This window comes from Myotis myotis, unplaced genomic scaffold (assembly GCF_014108235.1).
Source record: "Myotis myotis isolate mMyoMyo1 unplaced genomic scaffold, mMyoMyo1.p scaffold_m19_p_2, whole genome shotgun sequence".
Classification (NCBI taxonomy): Eukaryota; Metazoa; Chordata; class Mammalia; order Chiroptera; family Vespertilionidae; genus Myotis; species Myotis myotis.
In genome coordinates this window covers 158,524,501-158,552,325 of record NW_023416324.1, presented here as the reverse complement: position 1 = coordinate 158,552,325, position 27,825 = coordinate 158,524,501, and the positions used below count along the sequence as shown (strand labels likewise).

Below are 27,825 nucleotides of genomic sequence, written 5' to 3'. Positions count from 1 at the left end.
TCTAATTCTATTGGAAGGTCTTTGAGGACAGAGAGTATATCTTATACCTTTTAGTTTTCATCCTTGCAACCAAGAATTTCTATAATGGTTCTATATTCACAACAAGTGCTATATGTATGTATGCCTGGTGTGTGTTTTGGGGGTGAGAGGTGTGGGTTTGTGTGTATTTTAATGAATGGAAGAATTCTAGCTTGGAGGAATCTTGCATTTTCTGACCTAAACTTCAGAATTGTCTACCCAAAGGTAGCCCAAAAGACTGGGTTAGTTTCAGGGCTTAAGAACATGCTTCTTCGAGTGCAGAATAGGTTCACAATGTTGGCTGTAGGTTCATAGTGTCCTGGACCCTGCAGCACCTCTGTCAACATAAAATGGCTCAGTTGGAGGTTTTCTGGGACATTGGATGATCTGTCATAGCATTTGTGTATAAGACCTGGTAAAAGACATAGTCTTGGGGAGAAGCCTTACCTATATTGTAAGGTTGGGAGAAAAGCTCTGTCTGTGTTGGCTCAGGTTGCAGGACACAGAAGATGCTCACATTTGTTTCTGGAAACACCGGTAAAGATGAGCTGATAGAAACATTGTATAGTCCTGTGATATTATCTTGAATTATTTTCATGACAGCATCATACTCAGATGTTGAATTCATGGTTTTTAGCAGAAAATTCATCTTCTTAGGTTTTGGGTAACCTTGTACAGATGAACAGGTCACATTTATGAAGGAATTTTCTGTTCTATTAGAAATTAGCATTATTTCAGGTTGACTGAAGTTAGCTGAATAGAGATACAAAGAGAGAGAGAGAGATTGATCAAAATTTAAAAGTATTTAGAAGAGAATAGCAAATGACTGGGTACCTGCTCTGGGAACTCTCTGGGAACTCTTCTGGGAGCCTCAGAGTGCCTCAAGCATGGGTCTCAGACCATGGTGAAAGCCACATAAAGGCCTTCATTGAATTCTGAAAGTAACCTTGTGAAGGGAGGTAGGTAAAGCAAGAATAATCTTTTATATTTGTAAGTCTTAGGTTAGAAATGTTGCCTTTCCTAGAAATCCAGAGCAATGTTATCAGTTGCTGAGTCTCATCTACAGTCTCATCGCTATAGCATTTGGTTACATGTCCCATATTTAATTTTTAAGAATGAAGTTTGGGACCATGGTTACTTTCTGTTTACCCAAATCAAGGGGATGCTGTCTGAGTGATAGGAGGGCTAAATTTAAATCATCAAAAATTTATAGTGAGCCCTAGCTGGTTTGGCTCAGTGGATAGAGTGTCGGCCCATCCACTGAGTTCAATTCTGGTCAAGGGCATGTACCTTGGTTGCAGGCTCGATCCCCAGCCCATGTTTGGGTGCATGCAGGAGGCAACCAATTGATGTGTTACTCTCACATCGATGTTTCTCTCTCTTTGTCTCCCTCCCTCCCTTCCTCTCTCTCTAAAAATCAATGGGAAAATATCCTTAGGTGAGGATTAACAAAAATAAAACCTTTATAATGAGGCTACTTCTCTAAGGAATAAAGTCTTTGGAAGGAGAAGTGGTCTGACTTTAGGACCTAAGTGTCCCATGGAATATATTTCAGGTAACCAGACCAAGAGAACAGAATGGGATTGAGGCTAAAGTTCCACAAGGAACCAACAGAGTTCTGGGTGCTGGTGTGCTCTGGGCCCTATCTTCCGGGAATCCACACAGGATGGTGGGAAGTGAGTGGGTGGGGACTTTGGATTTAGATATTCAAAATACTGGTTTTGGGAAGGACTGTCAAAGTATCTTCATCATATATTTTAAGATGAAGGGCAAACCCAGCCATTTTTAGGAAAAAATATATGCTGTTAATAAACACAGAGCTTCTCTTGCCTTGTTTACCGTTCAGATTTTTATGGCTGTTGAGGATTGATGGCACCTATTCCTTCTGCCAGAAAAATAGCTCACTCTCTTTCCAGAGTTATGAGGTCATTTTCAGGTTCTACATACTAATGTATACATTAGCATGTTGTCTCTGAAACTTCAGTGATTTGCATGCCATACTACAAGTTCTGCTATATCAACACACTACTTAAGCATTCAGCTTGTAACTTTATGTGGTTTATCAAAGGTGGAATGCCATGGTACTACCTACTGTAGCCTTATTAGCAATATCTATGAAATTATAGGTTTTATAAGATAGGTTTTTATTAGTTTTTCTAGTACATATTAAAATAATATAAAACCATTAAAATTTTTTTTTAAAAGAAATGATTGTGTCCCACCTAAACCACACCATGTTTCTCTATAGAAACTGGCCACACTTTGAAAATATCGCTATAGCATTTGGTTACATGTCCCAAAAAGCCCTACAGCCTAGTTGAGTGACACTTAAAGGGAGCAACTTCCCATTCTAATTCTATTTTTAACTCTGCTTTATTCTGGTTTCAGAATTGTTGTTAATCTGCCTTTTTCAGTTTCGTAAAAAATTAATCTGTGTCTACGCCTGGCCAGCATGGCTCAGTGATTGAGCATCAACCTATGAACCAGGAGGTCATGGTTCCATATCCAGTCGGGACACATGCCCTGGTTGCAGGCTCAATTCCCAGTGTGGGGCGTACTGGAGGCAGCCAATCAATGATTCTTGCATCATTGATGTTTCTATCTCTCCCTCCCTCTTCTTTCCTCTCTGAAATCAATAATAATATATTTTTAAAAACTAAAAACAATGCATTTTATTGTATTATAATTTTTTAAAATCTATATTGACAGGTTTTTCAAGGCCTGGAGGAACAAAGGAGCTGGTTTACTAGTTTTTAGACTCTGTGCATTGGGTTATTTCCCTTCTGTCTACCAAGCTCATGGTTGGGCAGAAAACAACTCATAAACAATCTCTTGAATGTTGAAGGGAAAACCCAAATTACTTAGCTGTCACCCTCACTAGGAGCTCCAGGCAAAGATTCAGGGGGTGAGAAATCTTGGACCAAGGGAGAAAATAAATATAAAAGAGATTTGAGGCCTATGTGATATATAAACTTAGTAATGGAAAAATTACCCATGGTTTTTACTTAGCCACATTACCTTTGTTTAGTTAGCTCTATTCTGTCCCCAAAGCGGATTCTTACTGATCTTTCAGAAGCAAACTATAAAAAGTACAAAGGACTTCTAGTTCCCTACTCCCAAACCCTGCATTACCTTCAAGTAGACTTCCCAGAAATGACTGTCCTCTGCCTTTTCTCTATAGGTCACCCCTGCCCCCAACCAGTGTTTCCCTGATCACTGCAGTCTCATCTAGAAGGCCAGGGGTTAGGACATGCCATTGACAACATACCAAGCACTGATAGGTCGATATCATTTTGGTGGATGATCATTCCTTGGAGGCTTTTGCGATGATAGATGAAACATTGATACAATCCCTTGTCCTTGATCTCAATATTGTGGAGTCGCAGGGTCCAGTTATCCTGGTCCAAGCTTGTGCGGTCCTTGTAGTTGGCATCAACACTTTGAGGATTCTCTTTGCCTTTGAGAAGTTCATAAAGAACCAACTTATCCTGGTCCTGCCAAAATACTACCAGCTCATCCAGGCTTATGTTTTGAGGGTTTGTAAAGTAACATGGAAGGTCTCCAGTTTTGTTGAAATATGCCTGACTCTTCATGGAAGCAGCACCTAAAAAAAGAAAGGTGGCTATTGGGGAAGGAGAAACAAGAGGGAAGAACAACAGCAACAACTCCATTTTTCTTTATATAATACCCAGATGCTACCTTATCAGTAATGAGATTGAGGAACTAGATGTTAAATTCTGGAACAGTTGCATACGTGTTGGCATCTGGAGGATGGGACTTTTGTTCTCACTCTATTGCTAACTAAATCTGTGTGGCCTTGTGTAAACTACAACTGCTATGAGGCTAAGTTTTTTTTATCTGTTTAATGAAGGTGTGAACCAAATGTTCTAAGGATCTATCCAGCACTATGGGTCTGTGAATTTAAATCCTAGAACAGGGACAACCAGTAGGTGGACAACTCATACGCCCATCTGTTACCTTCCTATAACCTGAACACTAATTCACTACAGCTGTTACAGGCTCCATTACTTCTACACCATCATCAAAAACTCTCCCTTTTCCTCCCCATCCCCTTATTCCTTAGCCTGAATAGAGCTTCCCTTATGACTGCATATTTCATGGCCAGCTCTCCCAAGGATATAGTACAGTTTGGAAATGACATAAATAGCCAACCAAGGCTTCTAATCTCAGTGACCTCTCTAAGCTCTTTCAGGGATCAGAAAGAGAACTGAGCAAATGCGATGGCTGTTTGGGATTGTGGTAGTCAAAGACCATTTAAGGCACATGAATGAAATACTGAAAATGAATCATAGATAGGAAGGTGAGAATGTGCTTTTTGGAGTATTGGGGAAACCTCAATTACCATAAACTTGCTCTTTCCAGGATGCATTGCTCTGGCAGTTTTTTAAACCCCTGGAGGACAGGCTGGGAGAGTTCAGAGAAAGGCTTTCCTCCCCAAGGACATTTGGAGTTTGTGGAAGGGATTTTGTGTGATTGACTATATATTGTAATAATTATGTATGGTGCTAAGTACTTGAAATATCAGGGGGACACTTTGTAAAGTATCTGATTGTCTAACCTGAAACTAATATAAAATAATATTGAATGTAAACTGTAATTAAAAAATAAAGCTTTTTAAAAATGTGATTGATTATAGGGTTTTTGTAGGACCTACTCTGAGTCATGGAATTGAGACTTGGCCAAGAAATTAGTGGTGGGTGAGAAGTGCAGGGTTGGGGGGAAATGCTGTTTCTTAGTTAATATGAAGTTAGCTGCCATCTTGGAGAGGAAGTTCAGGCAGGTTCTAAGTAAAGCTCCATTGTTTAGGACTTTATTAAGGAGGAAAGTGAGGTGGGTTGGTGAGAGAGAGAAGAGTAGTTTCATTCAAGTTGTTTGTTGAGGGGTGGTAGGAGAAGTTGAATTGATCTGATCCATGGGTATCTCTTTCAAGAGAAAGTAGGACAAATAACAATGACATGCACTTGTCAAAACTGGACTGCGTGCAGAATGGCCCAGTGAGAACAAATAATCAAGGGGGTTGGTAGTGGTCTTAAATTTGAAGGGAAGAGGACTCCAGGCATCAGTGAGAGCTGGCACAAATTTGAATCACCACCTATTACATTCTGCTCAGTAGAACTCTGTGAACCATTTGAAAGTATACAAATGCAGTATCCATATAGAATATGTTCCCATATTGGAGGGAAGTGGAAAAATCTACCCGGGAACCCGAAACAATAATGAAAGGGGGCCTTAAAGGAGATTTACTATATTGAGTAATTATCTTACAAGGCAACCTTGAGGCTCCTGCTCCTTCTTTGCTAAACTCTGAATGGTAAGGTAAGGGTGCCACCTACTGTAAAAGCTTCTAGCAGCGATCACTGGGTTATATCAGTGACTTGCCAAATGATATAGGGCAAATGACCTAACAGAGAACCCAAACACAGTTGGAAATTCTGCCAGTTAGTGGTCAATGTTACATTATTACTCAGAGATCAATTGTGTCTTCTGGGCCTGGAGATGACTTAGCCTTAGGCTTCTGTCTTTCTAATTTATGGTTGTTTCTTTGTTGAGCCTCACTGTACCTTTTCTCCTTCCCAACCACTCTCTTCACTCACAAATCAGTCCAACTTCTCTGACCCAGGACCCCTCTCCAAAAGATTAAAAGGGCTTTTTCATCCACATGTCTAACTGCGCTCCCCTTCACCTACCAACCAAAAGTGTGGCCTGTGTTCTAAAGACATCAGCATCAGGGAAGGGTGGTCAGAAATGCACATGTTCTGGCCCCACTCAGGCCTACTGAGTCATAATTGGCATTTTAACAAAAGCTCCAGTTTGAGCTTGGTCAGTGTGGCTCAGTGGTTGAGCATCGACCAATGAACCAGAAGGTTAAGGTTCAATTCCTGCTAAGGACACATGCCGAGGTTGCAAGCTCAATCCAAAGTAGGGGGCGTGCAGGAGGCAGCTGATCAATGATCCTCTTTCATCATTGATGTTTCTCTCTCCTTTTCTCTTCCTCTCTATGATATAAATAAAAATATACTTAGAAAAAAAATCTCCAGTTTGAGAAGCTGCAATAATGGGTTTCTACCTCTGTCTCTGAGTGAAACAGAGGAGATTATGACAAGAACATTTGTTTCCATCCAAACCTTCTTTCCTACTCTGGAATGGAAATCAGTCTGAAGCCCGTTCTGGGTGGAACTGAAAGTATTTCACAATTTTCACTCCACAGTTCCTCACCAACCACTGGCTTCCATGACATCACGTAGAGCTACGCATGCTAAGCCCCTCCCTTACAATATGGGAAAGATTTAGCTAAAAGTCTATTTTTCCTAAGTGGCTTCAGGCCTCCCCTGTTATGACTCCAAATCCTAGACCACACAGCTACTGGGCTCACTGGGACTCCATTAGTGGGAAAGCATTGAGAGTCTCTTCTTCCCCAGCACTTGGGTGATAGATATGTTCTGGGTCTAGTTATAACTGACTGCTATGATGATGTCAGGAGCTAGAAACTCAAGAATCCATCTAGATACCTCCCTAAACAGCTGAAGGAGCTTGTTTCAAAAGATACATGAAAACTTCCTCAGCAGTATACTGTTTGACTATCACACAAAAACTATAGTCTTCTAACCTTGTGAGGTCTCTGACCCCATGTGGGACTTCATTCTTCCCTGGCTACTACCCAAAACGCATGTCTTATATAGTCAAGGGTCATCTGTACTCATGAATTTTCCTCCTTTTACTAAACTTCCTTCAATGTTATGCAGGGTAGGGCAAAAGTAGGTTTACAGTTGTTGGTATGGAAAAGAATACATCCTATATTAAAAGGCTAATATGCAAATTGTCCCCTCAACCGGAAGTTCAACTGGGAGTTCGACCAGGGGGCAGAGCCGCCAGGCAACCACCCGCAACCCCTTCCCCCAGCCAGGCCCACCCCATCAGCCCAATCGGGGTGGGCTGGCTGGATCCCACCCATGCATGAATTCATGCCCCGGGCCTCTAATTAATAAATAATAATACAAGAACAAACTCTGTCTCACATACTCACAACTGTAAACCTACTTTTGCCACACCTTGTATGAGGCCCTCTGGAAACTTCATTCCACTGTAATAAACTATATCTTCAATTTCTTCATCAAATGTTTTCCCCAAGGTTGTGCATTCATTGAACTCTGGCCCTACCCAAAGTACGTCATTTGTCTCAGCCACTGCTTCTTTTGGCATACTTCATGGAGACCTTGAGCAACACCCTTCCCCTTTGAGGTGTCCCAGTCTCTCATTGCTGTCAGCTACTAACAGCAACATCATTACTTCCTTGTTCACTGAGCATTTTAGCATTAGATACAGATCTTTCTTTTCGACCAATTATTACTATCAATTTGAGTGACTTCAGCAAGGATGAGTTCACCAATACACTTGCTTAGAAGTTCTTTGATCTTTTCCACTCTGAAGATCTTCATCCACAGACTATTTTAGCAGCCCCTCTCCCATGACATAACCCTAAACCTTATTTCCAAGAACAGTTCTGCTCTAAGAACCTTAAACATCAATGTACCTATCTCTGTCCACAACATTTGCTCAATTACTTCACCTATATCTGTGTTTTACTTCACCAAGACCTCAACTCCATCCAGTTTAGACCCTATAGCTCAGTGCTTTCCAAAAGAGCCCTGCAACAATGGAAAAGTACTGTATCTGTGCTGACTAATATGGTAGTCACTGGCCACTACACTGAGCCATTGAGCACTTGACATGTCACTAGTGTGACTGAAAACTGAATTTTTAATCTTATTTAATTCTAACTAATTTAAATAGCCACATGTGACTAATTGCTATCATATTGGACAGCAGAGTGACAGTATATCTTTTCAATCATTCTCTTTCTCTCTTTTTTAAAATATATTTTATTGATTTTTTTACAGAGAGGAAGGGAGAGAGATAGAGAGTTAGAAACATCAATGAGAGAGAAACATCGATCAGCTGCCTCCTGCACACCCCCTACTGGGGATGTGCCCACAACCAAGATACATGCCCTTGACCGGAATCAAACACGAAACCCTTCAGTCTGCAGGCCTACTCTCTATCCACTGAGCCAAACTGGTTAGGGCTCTTACTCTCTCCCTCTCTTTTTGTTAATCCTCACCTGAGGATATTTTCCCCCATCGATTTTTAGAGAGAGTAGAGGGAGTGGGAGAGACAGAAAGAGAGAAACATGTATGTGAGAGAGGCACATCAATTGATAGCCTCCCACACGCACAGGGATGGAGCCGGGAACCGAAGTATGTGCCCTTGACTAGAATTGAACCTGGGACACTTCAATCTGAAGGCCAACGCTCTATCCACTAAGCCTAACCAGCTAGGGCTCAATTATTCTTTTGCCAGAAACTCCAATAAAGTTGCCCTTTTGTGCAGAATTCATCCTAAGCACACTCTACTTTTGATCTACATATCTGTTCTTACAACTGAATGTTTGAGCACCCCTGAAGGAAATTATTCCATTATTTGAACTGGTGACATTATCTTATCCCACTTAACTTGGCCTATGAGCTGCTCACCCTGCTTACCACCCTCTCCCTTCCTTACATGGTTCCCTCTGTTACTACTTTTAGTTTCTCTTTCTCTTATAGTCAAACTCCCTGAAAGAGTAAGCAGCAATTGCTGCCTTCATTCCCAAACTCTGTCCCCCACCACTCTGCTGAAACTTCCCTGGCAAAGATTGTCAGTGACTTCCTACCATTGCCAAATTCAGAGCTCTTTTCAGATTTCACTTTATTTGACCACTCTGCTGACCATCACGCTGCTGGCCATCTCTCCTTGAAACCCTATTCTTTCCCAATCACTGATCTAGTCAGTTTTCTCTGATCACCCCTTAAGTACTGATTATCTTGAGTGCCTGCTCTTGATCTCCTTACTCTCTACACTCTGTCTAGTTTTTCTCCTTTAGTAAAAGAAAATTCATGAGGACAAATAAGCATGGATTTATCTACCAAATATATAAACTAATAATTCATAGATGCTCATCTCCAGCCAATAACTTTCACAGACATCCATATCCAACTGCCTGCTGGATACTGCTATTCAGATACCCATACCTACTCTGTTCAAGCGTCCCTGTCCTCTATTTCAGTGAATGATTTCCCCACTTGCTGCTGTCAGTAACCAAATGAATCATCTGTCTGAATCATCTGTTGACAAAACCCAAAGAGGGTCTGCACAAGTGTGGCTGAGGAGAAACACTCAAAGAGGGTCTACATAAGTGTGGCTGAGGAGAAAACAACCAAAGAGGGTGTGCCAAGTGTGGCTGAGGAGATCTAGAACTGCCACAGGCAGAGCTGAACTCATGGCTGGGCTGGGGAGTGAGGAGCGGCCTGGTGCTGCTATGGCCAAAGTGCAGGCTCAGCATCCCCTCCCTGTCTGCCCCACACCAGGATGGGTGTGTGGGAGGGCTTTCCCCTCTGTGCTGAGGGTGGGGTAAATGAGCAGCTGGAAGGGGCAGGACAGTGGAAACTAAAGGCACCCAGTCACAGGGTGGCAGGAACCTCTACCAACTCATTAACAAATGAAGAAATTGAAACTCAGAGAGGAGCTGCAAACAGGGAAGATCCAAGTTCTGTGAAGCATGACACTTTTAAAATTCCTTTTGGGGGCAGGGACCCCTTTAAGAAAAGAAATGCAGAATTCAAGTTCAAAATGCCCATGGCCAGTATAATACCTGCCAACTGTCTGAGAATGTGATGGAGAGAAAAGTTGTAATAAAGAAAGGCCCTGGTCTTGACTTATTGTGGGTAAGATACCTGTCGAAAATTTTACCAAAACATAAGACATGTGACCATACTGGTAGGGCCCCTCATGGGATTTTGGAGGGGCTTTAGATAGAGCTTGTGCAAGTGAGAATCCTGCAGCTCAGCTTCATTAGCTTCATAGTAAATCCACTGATACAATTAGCTGAAGGTCACTAAAGTAGGTAGTAGCAGGGCTGGGGGTTTTTATTCTCCCAGTAAGCAGTGTCTACTATGATCTATGGGTGTGGGCTGGTGGGGGAGGTAGAGGAGGAAGAGAGGAAAGGTATGGAACATGGAAAGCAATGCTCCTTAATGAAAGGAGGTTTTTAGAAGCCCATGAGCTGTTTCCTAAAAGTCTGAGACTTCCAGAAATGAAACAGAGAAGACCAGAAAGGAGTATGTGTGGAGCAAAAGAGTTAAGCCTCAGGGATGTTAGAGGAGGGACTTCTCTTTGCTTCCTGGGTGCCACTGGACAGGCGAGTCTACCTTCCTTTGTGAGATGGAAAAGAAGGATGCACAGAAGGGATAAGGCTCCATCTGAGGCCAGGCCTGCCATCAGCTGAGATACCTGTTCTTCTCCACCAAAGATGTTTCCTTCTTTTCCACCAAAGTCTTTTTTTGCCTGTGGTATTGTGCAACACGGGGTAGAAAGTGAATAAAACCCACCAAGTCTCAGGCCTGGGCTTGCAGCAGTCAGGCTTAACACAATGGAAGGATTCTAGGACTTTATAAAACCAAAGGTTCTTACCAGAGAGCAGGAGGGCCATCACAAAGAGAGTGGTACTCAGTCCCATAGTGCTAGAGTTGAAAAAGAAAAGATAAAACATGATTAAAAAGATGAAACAAAACCAAAGCATGACAAGTGGAGTTTGATATTCACTTAGGTCCATGGGTGTAGTAGAGAAGGTTCACCAAAGCCATTTCCTCCCCCCGCTAGCTTCACAGATACACCTATTTCCCAGTCTCCCGTTAGTTAAGAGGGCCATGTCTTTGGGTTCTGGCCAATGGAACTGTGGACAGAAAAGTAGGTGTTACTTTTAGACCTGCCACTCCCTTGTCTTCGTGAATGCAGAGGATCCAGAGGAGGAGTCCAAGGGTGTAGAGCAAGAATGTCAAACTTGTGGCCCGCAGGCTGCATGCGGCCCACAACAAATACTCATTAACGATTATTCTTTATTTCAGCCCTTTTATTCAGCATGTCTCTATCGAAATAAACGTACGTTTCTATGAAAATGGAAGCTTTTGTTTTTTTGCGGTCCACATAAATTTAAACCTTGTTTATTTGGCCGTGCTAGCCTTTGAGCTTGACATGTTTGGTGTAGAGGATGGCAAGGCCTCACTGTGAAAGGACGCTGATTTGCTGAACAAATTAACAAGACAGCTTTCTCCACCCCCACCATGATCTATACTGGACTATGACATGAGCAAAAAATAAATTTTTACCGTATAAAGCTAATAAATTTTTGACATTATTTATTGTAGTGGCTGGCATTACTTGGCCAACACAATGCGTATGATGGGGCAAATGGAAAGTATTTATGTTTAGACATCAACATTCCTTTTGTTTCCCCGTGCTTCTTAAACTTTAATGTGCGTAAAAATTATCAGGAGAGTAAGTTAAAGCAGTTTTCTGGGCCTCGTCCACAAAGATTCTGATTTAGTAGGTTGGGTGAAGACCCATGTACAACAAACTCACAGGTGATGAAGATGCTGCTTGGTCTGAGGACCCCACTCTGAGAACAATGGCACAACAGTATTCACTTAATCTACATGATAGAGCCAATAAAAATGACAGGCACTGCTTTATAACCTCTATCTTCTCTTTCTTCCCCTTTCTCCCTCCCCCTTTCTGCACTCAAGGCTATAAAGTGGCTTACAGGGAAGCATAGAATAAGGAAAGATGAGCATTAGAAACAGGTGAAAAGAAAACCAAGTGCAGAAATATAAAATGGGTCCAAGTACAAGGCCAGTGCTAAATGCTTACCATAGAAATCTGTCCACCCTGCATGGCTTATAGTGTTTAATGGCCAAAGGGAAAGGAAAAGCTAACTGGTGAATTTATTTATAGATCTGTCTGGAAGATACAGTCAAACCAATGCTCAGGAAAATGTGCACAACTATTCCTGACTCAATAACAGGAAGTTCTTCCTTGAGGGTGGATAGAAGCTATCGCCGATCCTTCGGGCTATGTGAGAAGCCTTTCCTCTGTTCCCACGGCACTCAGCACAGGGCTTTGAGCTCAAAGTGTCTGTTCTGTTTTTTCCCTTGTAGACTGAAACCTCTCTTTTTATTTATTTATTTTTTAATTCTTTATTGTTGAAAGTATTACATATGTCTCCTTTTCCCCTCATTGACCTCTCCCAGCCTGTTCCCACCCCCCAGCACAGGCCCTCACCCCTCTACTGTCTGTGTCTATTGGTTATGCTTATATGCGTGCATTGAAGTCTCTCTTTTTATCTATTGATTGATCTATTTATTTATTTTCGTTAATCCTCACTTAAGGATATTTTCCATTGATTTTTAGAGAGAGTGGAAGGGAAGGAGGGAGGGAGGGAGGGAGAGAGAGAGAGAGAGAGAGAGAGAGAGAGAGAGAGAGAGAGATCAGTGCAAGCCACATGACACATTGATTGGTTGCCTCCCGAATGTGCCCCAACCAGGGCCGGGGATGAACCTGCAGCCCAGGTATGTGTCCTTGTGCAGGAATCCAACTGAGACTCTTCAGTGAGCAGGCTGACACTCTAACTACTTAGCAACACTGGCTAGGGTGACCTCTCTTTTTCTTTAATTAAAAAATTTTGAATACATCATACCTGCATATGGTATTAAATTTAAAAGGTAAAGGTGATAAATAGTGGAAAGCAAGTCTCTCTCCCAACCCTGTCCCTTAGCTATCTAGTTTTCCTCCATAGACATAACTGAAGTGACCACTGTTACCTGTTAGCAGTTTCTTGCCTTCACTTGCAGTTATTTTAGGAAAAACATAGACTGACTTTTTTTTCATTTTATTTTTAAACACCTGGTAGCATAGTACACATACTTTTGCACACTAGCCACTACCTTGGAGATTGTTCTATGTCAGCACATACTGTGTATCCTAATTCTAACAGCTGCATATAGTGGATGGTAATAATTTATTTTTCCAGCCCCTGTCAATGGCTATTTATGTTGTTTCCAATCATGTTGCAATGAGAAAACTTTGATCATGTGTCAAATTACATATGTGGCAGAGTAAGTTATTTTGAATTGCTTCTGCCTTTGGCGATTGTGAATAATGCTGTCACAAACATGGATATACAAATATCTCACTTCTTTTGGGGATATATTCAGAAGTGGAATTACTGAGTCACACAGTACTTCTACTTAAAATTCTTTTTTAAGAACTGCTATACCGGGGAGAAACTAAGATGGCGGCATAGATAAACACTGGGAAATTGCCGCCTCCCACAACAATTGAAAAATACCGCAAAGGACAGAGCAGACATCATCCAGAACAACAGGAAGCCTGGCTGAGTGTAAATTCTACAACTAGAAGGAAAGAAAAGCACACTGAGAGCCAGAGGAGCTGCGGAGGTGAAGTGCAGAGTTACAGCGGCTCCTGCGCGCGTGGAAAGGGGGTGGCACCTGAGGACGCGGCTGTTTTTTTTGAATCACAAGCTCCCAACTGCTCTGAACTCCGGTTCCGGGAAGTCTCTGGGGACCCAGGACTCATACGGGGAGAAGCTGGACTGTCGGGCAGCAGGCGAACTTGAGTGCGGCTTTCCCTCAGAGGTGCTTGCAGCAATTAGCGGGTCACTGAGACGCGCGACTCCGGGCGGAGAATCAGCCATAGCTACTTTCTCCGCCCTTTGACTCCCTGAGACCCCGCCCCACCCAGGCTGCGGCAGAGGCTTTTGCATGTGAATGTACCTAACTGCAGCCGAGCCAGGCAGACCCGGAACTTCCAAGAGAAGGCCCAAGGTCCCGCAGCAGCTTGCATTGCTTCACAGCTGAGCCTCTTCGTGGCTCCTGCTGTGTGGCCTCAGGCAGAGGCTGAATTAGCACCTCCTTAGATCCAGGAGCCACTGTACCCAGTGGTCAGAGGGGGACCATCCAGATTGCAACTCCTCAGATCCATAAGGGACACACTCAGGGAGCAGACTCAGTGAGCACCAAAGCCCCACTGAAGCAAGTCTTGCCCCAGAAGGGTGTCTTCAGCACAGAAGTTCTCCCACTTCAGACACAGCTGATTCTCACAGCCAATTGGCCTGGAGGTCAATTCCTCCCAGTGATCCTACAACAACCAAGGCACCAAGAGTGTCCACCTCAGGTAACTGGGGAGGCTGAGCCACTGGGCCCTACAGGACACCTGGCGCGCAGGGCCACTCTATCAACACAGGGAAGCAGCCAAAATGCGGAGACAAAGAAACAGGTCACAATGGCAGAAATGGAGGAAAGCAAACGACTGGATATAGAGTTCAAGGCCACATTTATAAGGTTTTTCAAGAATTTTATGGAAACCGCCGATAAATTTAATGAATCCCTCAATAAGTATAGTGAGACCATGGAGGACATGAAAAAGGACCAACTAGAAATTAAGCATACACTGACTGAAATAAAGAATAATTTACAGAGACCCAACAGCAGACAAGAGGATCCCAAGAATCAAGTCAAAGATTTGAAATACAAAGAAACAAAAAATACCCAACCGAAAAAGAAAAAAGAAGAGAGATTCCAAAAATATGAAGATAGTGTAAGGAACCTCTGGGACAACTTCAAGCGTACCAACATCAGAATTATAGGGGTACCAGAAGGAGAGAGAGGGCAAGATATTGAAAACCTTTTTGAAGAAATAATGACAGAAAACTTCCCCTACCTGGTGAAAGAAATGGACTTACAAGTCCAGGAAGCGCAGAGAACCCCAAACAAAAGGAATCCAAAGAGGACCACACCAAGACACATCATAATTAAAATGCCAAGAGCAAAAGATAAAGAGAGAATTTTCAAAGCAGCAAGAGAAAAACAGTCAGTTACCTACAAGGGAGTACCCATATGACTGTCAGCTGATTTCTCAACAGAAACCATGCAGGCCAGAAGAGAGTGGCAAGAAATATTCAAAGTGATGAATAGCAAGAACCTGCAACCAAGATTACTTTATCCAGCAAAGCTATCATTCAGAATAGAAGGTCAGATAAAGAGCTTCACGGATAAGAAAAAGCTAAAGGAGTTCATCACCACCAAACCAGCATTATATGAAATGCTGAAAGGTATTCTTTAAGAAGAGGAAGAAGAAAAAGGAACTCTTACCATTTGCCACAGCATGGATGGAACTGGAGAGCGGATAAATACCACAGGATCTCACTCATTTGTGGAATATAATGAACAACATAAACTGATGAACAAGGACTGATCCAGAGACGGAGAGGCATTGATTGGACTGTCGGGCCTTGGAGGGAAGGTAGGGGAGGGTAGGAGTAAGGGGGAAAGATCAACCAAAGGACTTATATGCAAGCATATAGGCCTAACCAATGGACACGGACAACGGGGGGGTGAGGGCATGAGCGGGGGGGGGGGGGGGGTAGAGGGTAACGTGGGGACAAGGACACATATGTAATATCTTAATCAATAAAAAATATATTAAAAAAAAAGAACTGCTATACCGTTTACCATAGCAGCTGCACCATTTTACATTCACATTAATAGTGCATGAGTTCCAATGTCACTATATCCTTGCCAACATTTATTTTCTGTGTGTATGTGGGGTTTTTGTGTCATTCCAATGGGTGTGAGGTAGTTCTCACTGTGACTTTTAAATGAATGTTTTTTATTATGAGTATCAGCATCTTTTCAAAAGTATAAGAGGTTATATTTGGTTCCATGCTGTGCATACATTTCTTTTGCTGACTTGTAATTTAGGTCTTTAGCCCTTTTCTTATTGATCTGTAAGAGCTCTTTTATATTTAAAAAAAAAATAGTGCTAATTAGTAACTAATTAGAAAATTAGTGCATTGTGACAATGAGCTGCAAATATATTTAGTCACTAAAGCACACAGTGAGTTCTAGCTGTTTTGGCTCAGTGGATAGATCGTTGGTCTGCGAACTAAAGGGTCCCAGGTTCGGTCTGCTCAAGGGGTTGTGGTCTCAATTCCCAGTAGGGGGCCTGCAGGAGGCAGCCAATCAATGATTCTCATCATTGATGTTTCTATCTTTCTTTCTGCTTCCTTCCTCTCTGAAATAAATAAACTCCTAATATATAAAAACCTTGGGTCTGTCGAAACTGGAGGCTCAACCAACTGGAAGTCAGTCCTGCAGTCAGCGCTGGGTTGCCATGGAGACCCAGCACTGACTGCTGAGGGGGCTGCGAATCAGGCCCAGAGAGAGGTCTGAAGAGAGAAGCAGGATCTGATCCGTAGCCTCTGTGGCAGCTGTTGATCAGCACTTGGCTCTCTCTTTCTCTCCAGCAGCCACACCTCCATTTCTCTCCAGGCCTCCACCAGGACTGCTGATCAGTCCCGCCTTTCTGATCAGGCCCCATTCATAGGCCCAGAGATGCTGACTGGCATAGAAACCAACCAATCAGAACCAGATTTGGGTGAAGTGTGAGGAGCCAATGGCTGCTTAAGAGGAGGAGCTTTTGACACTTACTGGCAAAAAAACTGACCAATCAGAACCAAATCTGGGTCAACTGTGAGGAGCCAATGGCTGCCTAGGAGGTGGAGTTTTTGATGCTAACTGGCATAGGAACCAACCAATCAGAACCAAATTGGCTAGCAGAGGAGGGCAGTTGGGGATGAGATCAGGCCTGCAGGGGAGGGCCATTGTGGGAGAGATAAAGCCAGCAGGGGAGGGAGTTGGGGGCTATCAGGCCAGCTGGGGAGAACAGTTGGGGGGGGGGGTCCAGGTTTGCAGGGGAGGGCAGTTGGGGGCAACAAGGCCAGCAGGGGAGAGCAGTTGGGGGTGAAATCAGACCAGCAGGGGAGGGCAGTTGGGGGCGATTGAGCTGGCAGGAGAGTAATTATCAGTGGTTCTCAACCTGTGGGTCGTGACCCCTTTGGCGGTTGAATGACCCTTTCACAGGGGTCGCCTAAGACCATCCTGCATATCAGATATTTACATTATGATTCATAACAGTAGTAACATTACAGTTATGAAGTAGCAATGAAAATAATTTTATGGTTGGGTCACAACATGAGGACCTGTATTTAAAGGGCCAGAGGTTGAGAACCACTGAATTAGGTGTTAATCAGTCTGGCAGGGGAGCAGTTAGGGGATGATCAGGCTGGCAGGCAGAAGCAGTTAAGGGCAATCAGGCAGGCAGGTAGGCGAGTGGTTAGGAGCCAGCAGTCCTGGATTGTGAGAGGGATGTCTGAGTGTGGGTTTAGGCCCGATCCCTGTGGGCAGTCAGACATCCCCTGAGGGGTCCCAGATTGGAGAGGGTGCAGGCTGGGCGAGGGACACCCCCCCACGCCCCCCCCCCCCCAGTGCACGAATTTCATGCACCGGGCTTCTAATATATATATATATATATATATATATATATATATATATATATATATATATAATTTTTTTTAAGTAAAGCACATGGTGGGTGTCAACATATGAACCTTACACTGCTCCTGATTGCTGTCTCTTGCTCTTCTAGTGATTTCAATAGATATCAGAGCTTGAGCATTACCTGTTGGGCCAAAGCTGATATCACTCAATGGTAGAATGTGGAAACAGAGTTCTCTACTTGATTCTTGTGCACTTCCTCATATTAAATCATCACCAGCATCCTATTTATCATAGAATCTGAGGGCTGGAAACCCTTTGAATCTGAACTCCCACCTAATACAGGAATCTCCTATAGTTTTCAAACCAATAATAAGTTAAACAGGGGCATAAAATCAAATTATATTTTGTTATAAATTTAACTAATCACCTTGAATTCAAATAATTACAAGAAATGATTGGCCCTGGGAAATCCTGGATAAATGATCCATCCCTGTAAGTCACACTGCGGGAAGTAGCACTGGGGTATGACAAGGAAGTCAACACCATTTTTGACTTCTCTATTTGGAAACTCTCTTCCCCTGAGTGAGAAGCTGCCTCCTGGTAACTTCCTCTCATTGACACTGGTGTTATTCTCTGAAACTGCTCAGGATAAGCCTAACACACTTTGCCAAAGTCCTTCAAGGTTTTGGGCACAGTGATCACATTCCTCCTCAAAATCCTGCCCAGCCGTGACAGTCCTAGTGAACTTCACTAATATTAATTTGGAGGTGTGCTCTGTCTTGGACAACATTTTGGACACGAGGTTTGCCAGAGACCTAATAAAATATGGTGTTAAAATTCTTGAGACTGACATGATTCTCTTTTATAAAGTATTCATGCCCCATGTGAAGAATTTCGACCCTAGCTGTCATGTGGGCTGGGAGTGGGGCTGGGGGTCGGGGAGTGGGGGGCGTGAGGAAGGGTTGGGTAAGCCAGTCTCTTCAATGTTGTTAGCTCTGAAAAAGAACAGAAATGTTGCTGCTCCCTCAGGAATGAGGTCTCAGCCACAACCATGAGTCCTTACTTTCTCCAGAGCGCCTGCGAAGTAGAAACTTGCTTTTGGAGGGAGAGAGCCAAAAGGGGAATGAGAGGGGAAAGAACCTAAGAGTTTACAGGGGAGATTCTCTGAGAGATTCCTGTCAGCTGTGAGCAGACTGAGGTCTGTAGGTGAATGAACTGGTCACACACCTGAAACGAGTAGCCTCCATGTAGCCGGAGGTTCACTTTGGAAACAAAGAAGAACACCCATTCTACACTGCTTGCCCTTACTTCAGGGGTGGGGAACCTTTTTTCTGCCAGGGGCCATTTATATCATCCACAGGTCATACAAAATTATCAACTTACAAATTAGCCCACTATATTTGGTCAAACATTTAATTAACTCACTCCTAATGCCTTAGCTGGGCCAGACCAAATGGTTTTGCAGGCCTTGTATGGCCCATGGGCCAGACATTCCCCACCTCTGCTTTACATGTCTGGCCCATCATGGAGCGTGAGTGAGAGGCAGCTGAATGACTATACTATTCGTCCTCAGGATAAGGTGGGATTACTTGCCCTCACGTTACAGATGAAGAAATGGAGTCTCAGAGGGGTTAAGAAACTTGTCCTAGCCACTGGCTAGTAAATGACAGAGTTGAGGTTTTAAACCCACGCAGCCTCTTTGTGTTCTTTTAAAACACTGGTGTAGTTCCTTTAAAAGTTCCAGCCAGTTTCAGCTGTGCTGTGGGAGCAAGCGGAAAGGTTTCTAATTCTGCCCACGCTTGGAGTAACAGGGAGCAGCCCATCCCCAGGTCAGCTGTGCTGGCAGCTACTGGAATCAGGGTGTGATGCTCAAGGGAACATGCAGGATGAGGTGGGAGGGGACCCAAAGTGTCCCTTTGTATCAGGGGAGTTTCTGAGCTTCCATTCATTCCACAACTATTGTTTAAGCACCGTTATGTGCCAGGCAGAGAATGCGCCTCTTCCCTCCGGCCCTGGACAGGTCATTAGTTTCCTGTTGTGGGTTTAGCTCCAGGCACGTGTTACAACTAAGCCTCACCCAGAAGAGCTCTGGGCAAAGATGAGTACTTGAGCAGAAAAAGGAGGAAATACACAAAAGGGACCTTTTACTTCGGTCTGAAGCACATGTGAGATTTAGTTCAGGCAAGAGTCAGCATGAAGGGATGTGGACTGCGGGTGGCCAGCAAAGGGGTGGGACAGGGAAGTACAAAAATGACGACATGGAAAGTGAGACAAGGATTCCAAGGCAGAAGTTGGGGAGCAGCAAATAAAATGTTCCTTATTTCACAACTTTGTCTAGAATACGTATTAGTGGTGATCAGGGTACTAGGAAAAAATGCTAAGTTTGCTGTTGTCTTAGGAAGGTTGTTCACTGAGACCAGCTCTCGTACAAACATTTACTGAGTGTAGTGTCAGGCTTGCTTTAGAGGTTGTGGGGGAATAGAAAGATGTGTAGGCCTTGGTCCCTCACCCAGTCCTATAAAGAAAGATAGGGTCCACAAATATCTACCATGTGAGCTCCAGGACTAGTGTGGAAGGTGGCAATGCCCATCTCCTTCCAGCAAATACAAGAGTCCTTGTTCCAAGCAAAAAGCAGGACAACTTTGTGGTCACACGTTCTCTATCTCAGCTACTCAATCCTACCATTGTAGTGCACAAGCAGCCACAGATGATAACTAAATAAATGAGTATGGCTGTGTTCCAAGAAAACTTTGTTTGTAAATATAGTTGATGTGTAGGCCTTGGAGGGAGGACCAGGGTGGCCTCAGCCCACACTCAGGGCCTGGCCCTTTGCCTTCACCAGTTCATACTCTGACCAGACAAGGCAGCCGTGATGGCCAGGCACTGTCAGCCAGGTGAGAGGAGAGTGACATGCAGGAGGAGTACAAGCTGCCCAGGGCCCTGGCTTGCCTGTGTGACATGCCACATGGATTACTTCTCAGAGCACCAGAACCTTTAGAGCAGCTAGTATTACCTTGGAGGTACCAGGAGGAATAAGGTAGGTTTATTTCCCTTTTTAATAAAGTTCTTTAACTGCAAATTAGGAAGAATTCTGGGAATTGAATGTATCTGAATTTTCACAAGGCTTCTGACAAGGTGTCACATGATATGCTTAAGAGCAGTATGGGGAAATGTGTGATTGATATTAGTATGCTTACTTGGCTGAAAAGCTGTGCCCTAATAGTGTTCATTTGTTCAACAAATTTTTATTGAGCCAGGCATGGTGCTACATGCTGAGAATATAACAATGAACAAAACCAGCAACAGCTCCCCTTCATGGGGTTGCTTACAGTTAAGTAGAAGAGCAAGATAATGATCGAATAATCACACAAATAAATATAAAATTACAATGATGACAAGTGCTATAAAGGAGAGGCTATACCATGAGTACTCTAAACATGAAGAATGATGTGGTAGATTAAACATGGACACATTCTTTACTACCTCTCCCATGAAGAGGTGGAATCTAATCTTTCCTTGAATCTGGGCTGGCTTCAGAGACTTGTTTGACCAATAGAATGTGTAGAAGGGAGGTTTGGGACTTCTGAGGCTAGATCAAAAGAAGCTTTACAGCTTCTGTCGTTCTTGGAGTACACTTTCTGGAACCTGGAGCTGCCATGTGTGATGTTCCACTACTCTGAGACCTCTGTGCTAGGTGTTTGAGTCAATAGTCCCAGCTGAGCCCAGCTTTCCATCTCTGCCAAGCCACCAGGCATGTGGCTTGAATTCCCTAGATCAGAGGTCATCAAACTGCAGCCTGCAGACCAAATCTAGTCAGCAGCTATATTTACAAACAAAGTTTTCTTGGAATGCAGCCATACTCATTTATTTAGTTATCATCTCTGGCTGCTTTTGCACTACAATGGTAGAGCTGAGTTGCTGAGATAGAGACCATGTGACCACAAAGTTGAAAATACCCTCTATCTGACCTTTTATAGAAAAAAATACCTTGCTCCAGATCAGCACTATCCAATAGAAATGTAAGCCAAGCCACATAATTTGAACATTTCTAGGAGCCACATTAACAATTGAAAATAGGTGAAATTAATTTTAATAATATATTTTATTCAATCCAATATCTATAAAATATTATAATTTCAACATGGACTCAATATGAAAATTATTAATGGAAATTTTACATTCTTTTTCTGTACCAAATCTTCTAAATCTTGAGGTTATTTTACATTGACAGTCCATCTCAATTAAGACAAGCTGCATTTCAAGTGACTGCCAAGTTGGACAGTGAAGCTCTAGAGAAGTCCATTCATTAGCTTAATATCACCAAGTGACCTCAGTTGATGCCATGAAAACAAAAATAATCACTTAGAAGTCTGCCCAAATTTCTGACCCACAACACTGAGAGAGAGAGAGAGAGAGAGAGAGAGAGAGAGAGAGAGAGAGAGAGATATTTATTGTGTCATGCTGCTAAATTTGGGGGCAGTTTGTGATGCACCTATAGGTAGACCGAAGAGACTGAATAGGTGCTAAGTAGGTACAAGGTTGGGGAATGGCTTGGGAGGATTCTAGGCAAAGGAAACAGCATGTGCAAAGGCACTGAGGCAATAGGTAGATGTGCTAAAGTGAACGAAGAGGTGGGAGACAAGGCTGGAGAGGTTAGTAGGAGCCAAAACATGTTTACCTTATGGGACAGGTAAGGATTTTGGTCTTTATTCTGAGAGCAATGTGAAACGCTGAAGAAATTAAAGCAGAGGAGTTACACAATCAAGTTTGCACTTTGAAAAGATGACTCTGTCTGCTGTGTATCAAATGGATAGTAGGGAAGCCAGAACAGATGCCAGAAGACCAATCAGTTGACAGGCATTCAAGTATAAGAAGATGGCTGTTTGGCTAGGCTGGAAGGAGCAGAAATAGAGAGAAGCCGCATGTAGAATTCTAATCAACAGGATATAGTGATAGATTAAATATGGGGGATAGGGACAAGATATCAATTGGTTCATTGATTCATTATTTTTTTTTGATTCATTCACTTATTTATTCAACAACCAAGTGCCAGGAATCATTCTTGTTTAAAAGGCTGATATCAGAGTGGATGCTAAAGACTCTGTTTTTTACTTTTTCACTTTCGCATATTTAGTAAAACTATGAATGAAAATACAGAAACCATGGTTCTGCTTTCAAATGTGCAGATGACCCAAAAATGAGCTAGATAGCTACTGGTCAGTTGGTCAGCTGAATTAATAATTATGAATCCTGAAAAGAGAATCTGATGCTAACATGATGAAACTCATGATTCATAAAAGCATAAAGAACTTAAGTTTTAAAATAACAACTGTGAAGTGGAATAGCTTATCCAAAGTCAATGTAAAAATTACATAAATGCTAGTGTGGCATGACTAACAAAAAAGTAATTCTAATCTTAGTGAAGAATGTGATTGCTATACTCTGTGATTATCAGACCACATTACTTGTGGTATCACGTTCAGTGAGGGTGGTTATACTTGAATGACAATGACAAATCAGAGTTGTTCAAGGGAAGGAGCAGCACAATTCACTAGAGAATAATGAAAGCGTGTCAAATGAGGAACAGTTAAAAGAACTGGGGGCAATAGACTTGAAGAGAAACTTACAAGCACATGACAGCTGTCTGCAAATACTTAAAGGCCCTCTGTGGGACACATGCACTGTTGCTGGAGGGCAAGTAGTTTCAATAACTGGAAGGCACAGGGATCCAGAGTTCAGTTTCAGATAATGGGGAACTTTGAATAGAGTGCTACGATCAAAGACTGGATGTTCTTGTGAGGTAATGAGCTCCTCATCACCAGCAAAAGTGGGGTAACAATGCTTTGGAGACATTTTAGGGGGGATTATGGAATTGGGTGGGTGGTTGAACTATATAACTTTTACGTTTCCTTTAAGGTTCTCTTTACATTTCAAGAAAGAAGGGAAAATAAAGGAGAAACCTGGACACACCACCTTTCTTTGCCCCCCGCCCCAGAGTCCATTTCTCTAAGGTGCATTTACAGGATCCACCTGTCTATGGACGTTCTGCTGAGCTGACTACAAGGGACCCAGGACTTCAGAAGAGATGAAGAATAGCAAGCAACCCTATAGCCCAGAGGGTGGGGTGAAGGTGTAAAAGTAGGACAGACTTGGTCTCAGAACTGTACACTGGTGACAGAACATGGTGGTATTTGCAGGAGAGTCGATTTCTGGTAGAGCAGAGGAGGCTTTTACCCAGTATTAGTTCCAGCTGAGCCCATTCATTCTGATACTCTCGCTCCTAAGAATTGCCTACACAATGTTAGAGAATTGCTATTTTCTTTTCACATTAGCATTTGTTGACTTCCTAGAACTCAATGTAATGACCTTTGCCTCTGTCCTTAAAACGCTCTGCAAGCTTCCAACAATTCTTCTCATGACAGCCCTTCAAGCAGATTCCTGAAGAGGTACAACCCTGCATCCCAGGCATCCCGTTGATATGTTTCCAAAACTACTGCCTCCTGATGAATCACTTTTAAATGCTAGATTGAGTTCCACTGGATAAATATTTCGGCCATACTCTTGATACACACATGAATAAGAACAGAGGCATAACTCTGTTTAATATTTCCTATTGGTATAATAGCCTTTGGCAACTTTCTAAGTCACAGCCAAATATAATACACAGTCTATAAGGATACATGGGAATGGGGGCATCATCATGACTTTTATAGGACACTAAGAAAAGCTGATTGAACTGGAAGAGAGGTTGCCTTTGGACAAATGATGGGACATTAGCTTCTATAAGTAGGGTAGGATAGCTTAATGGGGCCTAGACAATGAGATAAGGAGTTTATATTTGATTTGATATAGAATTAGGAGTTTGGGACAGAAAAGTTATATAATGAAAGTTTAAAGAAAACAAGCCTATCAGAAGCCTGAGAAAAGAGGTGAGGACTGGTAGCAGAGCTCTCAAGAATGCCAGTATTAAAGGCTTGGAGACTTGACATGAAGAGGCTGAACCAGCATGGCGACAGTAGGCATGACAAAAAAGATAGGAACATAGGTGATGTCTTGATGAAAACATGAACACTTTCCAGTGTCTGGTAGACACGTGAGACGATTGGCTATGAGTACATGTCACCCACGCTAAGCTCTGCTTTCCTTGTGCTCCCCCACCAGCCACGTCTCCTTCGAGGTCAGGCTGAATCATAGGTCTGACTTGGTTTCCAGTCGTTTCTTGGAGAAAATCCCCTTGAGCCCCCATCTTTGGAGAAGTTTTCTACTTAACACTGTTCTTCCCTTCATTAGCTGTCTTTTCCCTCACCCACTTGGGAAGACAGTATTCCCACATGGATATGAGGGTATAGGTACAAAGATTTATTGGGTACAAAGAAGACATGTCTATGCAGATCCCTAAGGAGCAGAGGATGCTTTTATTAACTCCCCAATATTGTAAGAACCAAAGGATTAAAATTAAGAGTCCATTTTCCTCACTCACTCAGAAGAAGGAGCACCGCATGGCAATAGCATTTAGCTTTTCTCATCCCCCAGCAGCAAGTTTGTATGCAAGACAGATGCCCAGCTCTCCTAGGCACCTCTAGAATCAGACCTTTCTGTGTCAAGGAGCATGTCTTTTTCAAATTAGCAATGGCTTTGAATACCACTTCTCCCATTTTGCCAAAAAATTCCTATAGGTAAGCATCATACAAAGTTTTATAGGTACTCTGAGTCCATGCACATCTAGTCAAGGGCTCTATATGCCAAGAATAAAACCCACAGAACTCACTAAAAGGCAGCCATGCCAATTTTGGCCCCTAAAGGAAGCCCCTTCCTGCTCTCTCAGGACCAGAATCCTGGCCAAAGAGAGAGAGTCAATGTTTCAAAGGCACAATTTGAGAGGTGTCCCCCTCTCCCCATTTCGAGTTACCAGCCCTACCCTGGTGATTGGAATTCCCAAATTACTCATTCCTTGGGTTAAGGCGTTTTTGAAAACCCCTGTTAAAATGCAAGTGCTAGCTGGAAGGGAGAAATGTGTTTTTGTTTTTAGCCATTAAAAGGTAAGTTCAAGTTACTTTATCTAAGTAGGAAATGGAACTCAGAAAGGAATCATACTCAAAAAAAGAGAGAGAAGAAAAGGTAATGAGACCTTTCTCATCTTGATGGGAGACGAAAGCGCCGAAGACACTTTTCTTCCTAACACATTCAAAATGTCATCTATTTCCCAAACCTCAGCCTGAGTATATGCCAATGTACAGTTCAGAAATAAGTCTGTATATTAGAATAAAGAGGAGGATAAGGGTCCAATAAAGGTTGTGTGCCCAGCTTATGGACATTCTCCCTTCCTGCCTCCCAAAGACTTCTGTCTGCCTGACCTTAAAAGGCGAATTATCAACACTTGCATGGACTCTGGCTAACCCCCACAACCCTTCCCACCCCTCCCCCCACCTCCTTGCTAGTTTCAGACACGATTGGTTCTAGTTCTGTCTCTTCACAGCTTCAATCTCCTGGCCCAGAGGCCTCTAAACTCATTCCCACGTTTATCCGGTATTTGATTTTCTCCTCAACAACCTGGCTTGGCTCACCTTTTCACCTTTCATATTCTCTCCCTCTCCTTCCCACTCCCACTCCACCTCCACCTGACCTCCAGGGATATCAGAGTAACCAAAATATCAAGCTCAAAGACATAGTGATTAAACTCTGAGCCACAGCCACAAAGACTTATTTCCTTCTCTTCAAAGTACAGTTGCTATGCTGTTATTTTTTTAGGCTAGAAGCTTCAAGGGTATAGGGACTATGTCTTTTATGCTCCGTTAAAAGCTCAGCACCTGGGACACAGTAAGCACTCAATAAGTATATTTACAGACACAAATGAACAGATTTTAAAAAGCTCTCATTATGTACAGGACAGCTCATGTAAAAAGCACTAACGGTATCTACAGAAGACATAATATAGAACTGTGAACTTGTGCACATAATTAAACAGACTCATTGTAGTGCAAAGCCTTAGTCCTAAGATTGAGGCTGCAGGTCAGAGAAGCAGGTCATCTCCTTCGTTATAAAAATTTGAGAGGAGTGGGAAGTTCCCTTGGCCCCAAATTACTTTCACCTGTCTCTCCAGAACCTTAAATAACTATTAATGGAGGCATTATTTTAAGCCTATTTGCAAATGCAAATATGTTCATGGTATACAGAACACAGTAAACCACTGCCTCGGCTCCTTTTTTTTTTTGCCCGGACTATTTCCTATTTCTTTCCAAACGAGCTATTGAGGTCTCTGATACTAAGAGGGGCCAGTCTTGGGATGGGACACTTGGATGGGAAGAAGAAATGGGGAAAGGTTTCTGGACCGGAGAAGGAAAGGGCCAAAGGAGAAAGCAGATGCCACCGCAGAGGCTGTGAGTTTTACCGCCCGCCACTCTCCCCCCCGCCCCCCCCACAACCACGACTGGCTTCCCACTGGCACAAAGGGCTCAGGCCAGCATCCTTGAATAGTTTCTCCTGAAGCAGAGCTGCTTGGAGCCCCGGCACTGTAAGGCCAAGGGAGGGTATCAGTTGTTTAAGTGGCCCCTTCTATTTCCTGCCTGTCCTGTGGCTAAGTTTATCAAAGCAGACAAAGGAATCTGGCTGAACCACAGTTTTGTAACGCCCAACCTCGAACATAGCCAGTCTGAGAATCAAGCCTCATGGTCTGTGGTTTTAAGCATGTACTCCACACCCCTTCTTACCCGCTCTCTTGCTAGCCATCAGCCCGACCACTGAACATCTGCCGCAGACGCACCTTTACCACACACCGCGCTCCCCAGGCACAGGAGCTTCATTAGAACATACCTGTCACAAATGCCCATCCACCGTAGCTCCCAGAGACCAGATGTATAAGCCCAGAGGCATTCCCAAGGAACACAGAAGCGAGGCATCAAGAAAAAATGAAGAGGAGCCGTAGTGAGCTACCCATTTTTCCTAACACTCCGTGTAGAGAGAAAAAATGTTAGCGCCGAGGCCAGAACTCAAATGCAAAAAGGGGAACTGACTAGAGAGAAATAACACCCAGAAAGGGCTGGGCTCTTGCTCCAGATAAGATTGGCAGGTGGGCATTTCCACTGATCATAATGACTACGAATGCACTCTCAGAGAGTGAGTGAGTGTAAAGCCCTGAGGAAAACCCCCAAAGACAGCCCCAGCCACAAACATGAGAAAGGCACATTCCCTAAAAGAGGGACAGATCCAGGCGTGTAGTCTTTATCAATAGGGAAAGATTCAGCTCAGTTCAACAAATGTTCTACTGGGCAGCCATGTGTTAGGCACTGTATCTTGCATGGAAGGACTTCAAGACCAGAGAGAGCAAGGAGATCAGATATTTCACCTGCCACCTTCTTCCCAAATCATTCATTGAGTACCTACCTCTCCATGGATCCTGCTAGAAGCCAATGATATACCCAGCCCCTACTTTCATATTATCTCAATCTAATTCTAGATGTCCTAATCTAGAATGTTTCTATTACCTTGGTCCACTATTCCTAGAAATGAGTGGTACTCTTGAGGCTGGGTAAACAAGTCAAAGTGGAAGTGTAAAATGTAT

The 27,825-nt window shown here is 43.2% G+C and overlaps 1 protein-coding gene across 25 annotated transcripts in view; it reads right to left on the bottom strand.

The window, feature by feature from the left end:
- CD86 (CD86 molecule) overlaps positions 1 to 27,825 on the bottom strand; it is an 89,529-nt gene that overhangs the window by 35,037 nt on the left and 26,667 nt on the right. For 9 of the 25 annotated variants that reach the window (XR_004974130.1, XR_004974128.1, XR_004974133.1 and 6 more), the window contains exons 1-4: positions 27,078 to 27,240; positions 10,546 to 10,595; positions 3,287 to 3,640; positions 466 to 771 (exon numbers count right to left, since the gene is read on the bottom strand). Coding sequence is in view for 19 of the 25 variants with exons in the window: in XM_036350581.1 (XP_036206474.1) it covers positions 466 to 771; positions 3,287 to 3,640; positions 10,546 to 10,595; positions 27,078 to 27,163 (796 nt within the window). In the remaining 6 variants the exon portion in view is untranslated. Of the gene's footprint in view, positions 1 to 465; positions 772 to 3,286; positions 3,641 to 10,545; positions 10,596 to 27,077; positions 27,242 to 27,825 lie in introns of those variants that run through there. The other 16 variants (XM_036350578.1, XM_036350591.1, XM_036350572.1 and 13 more) reach the window with 9 other exon arrangements.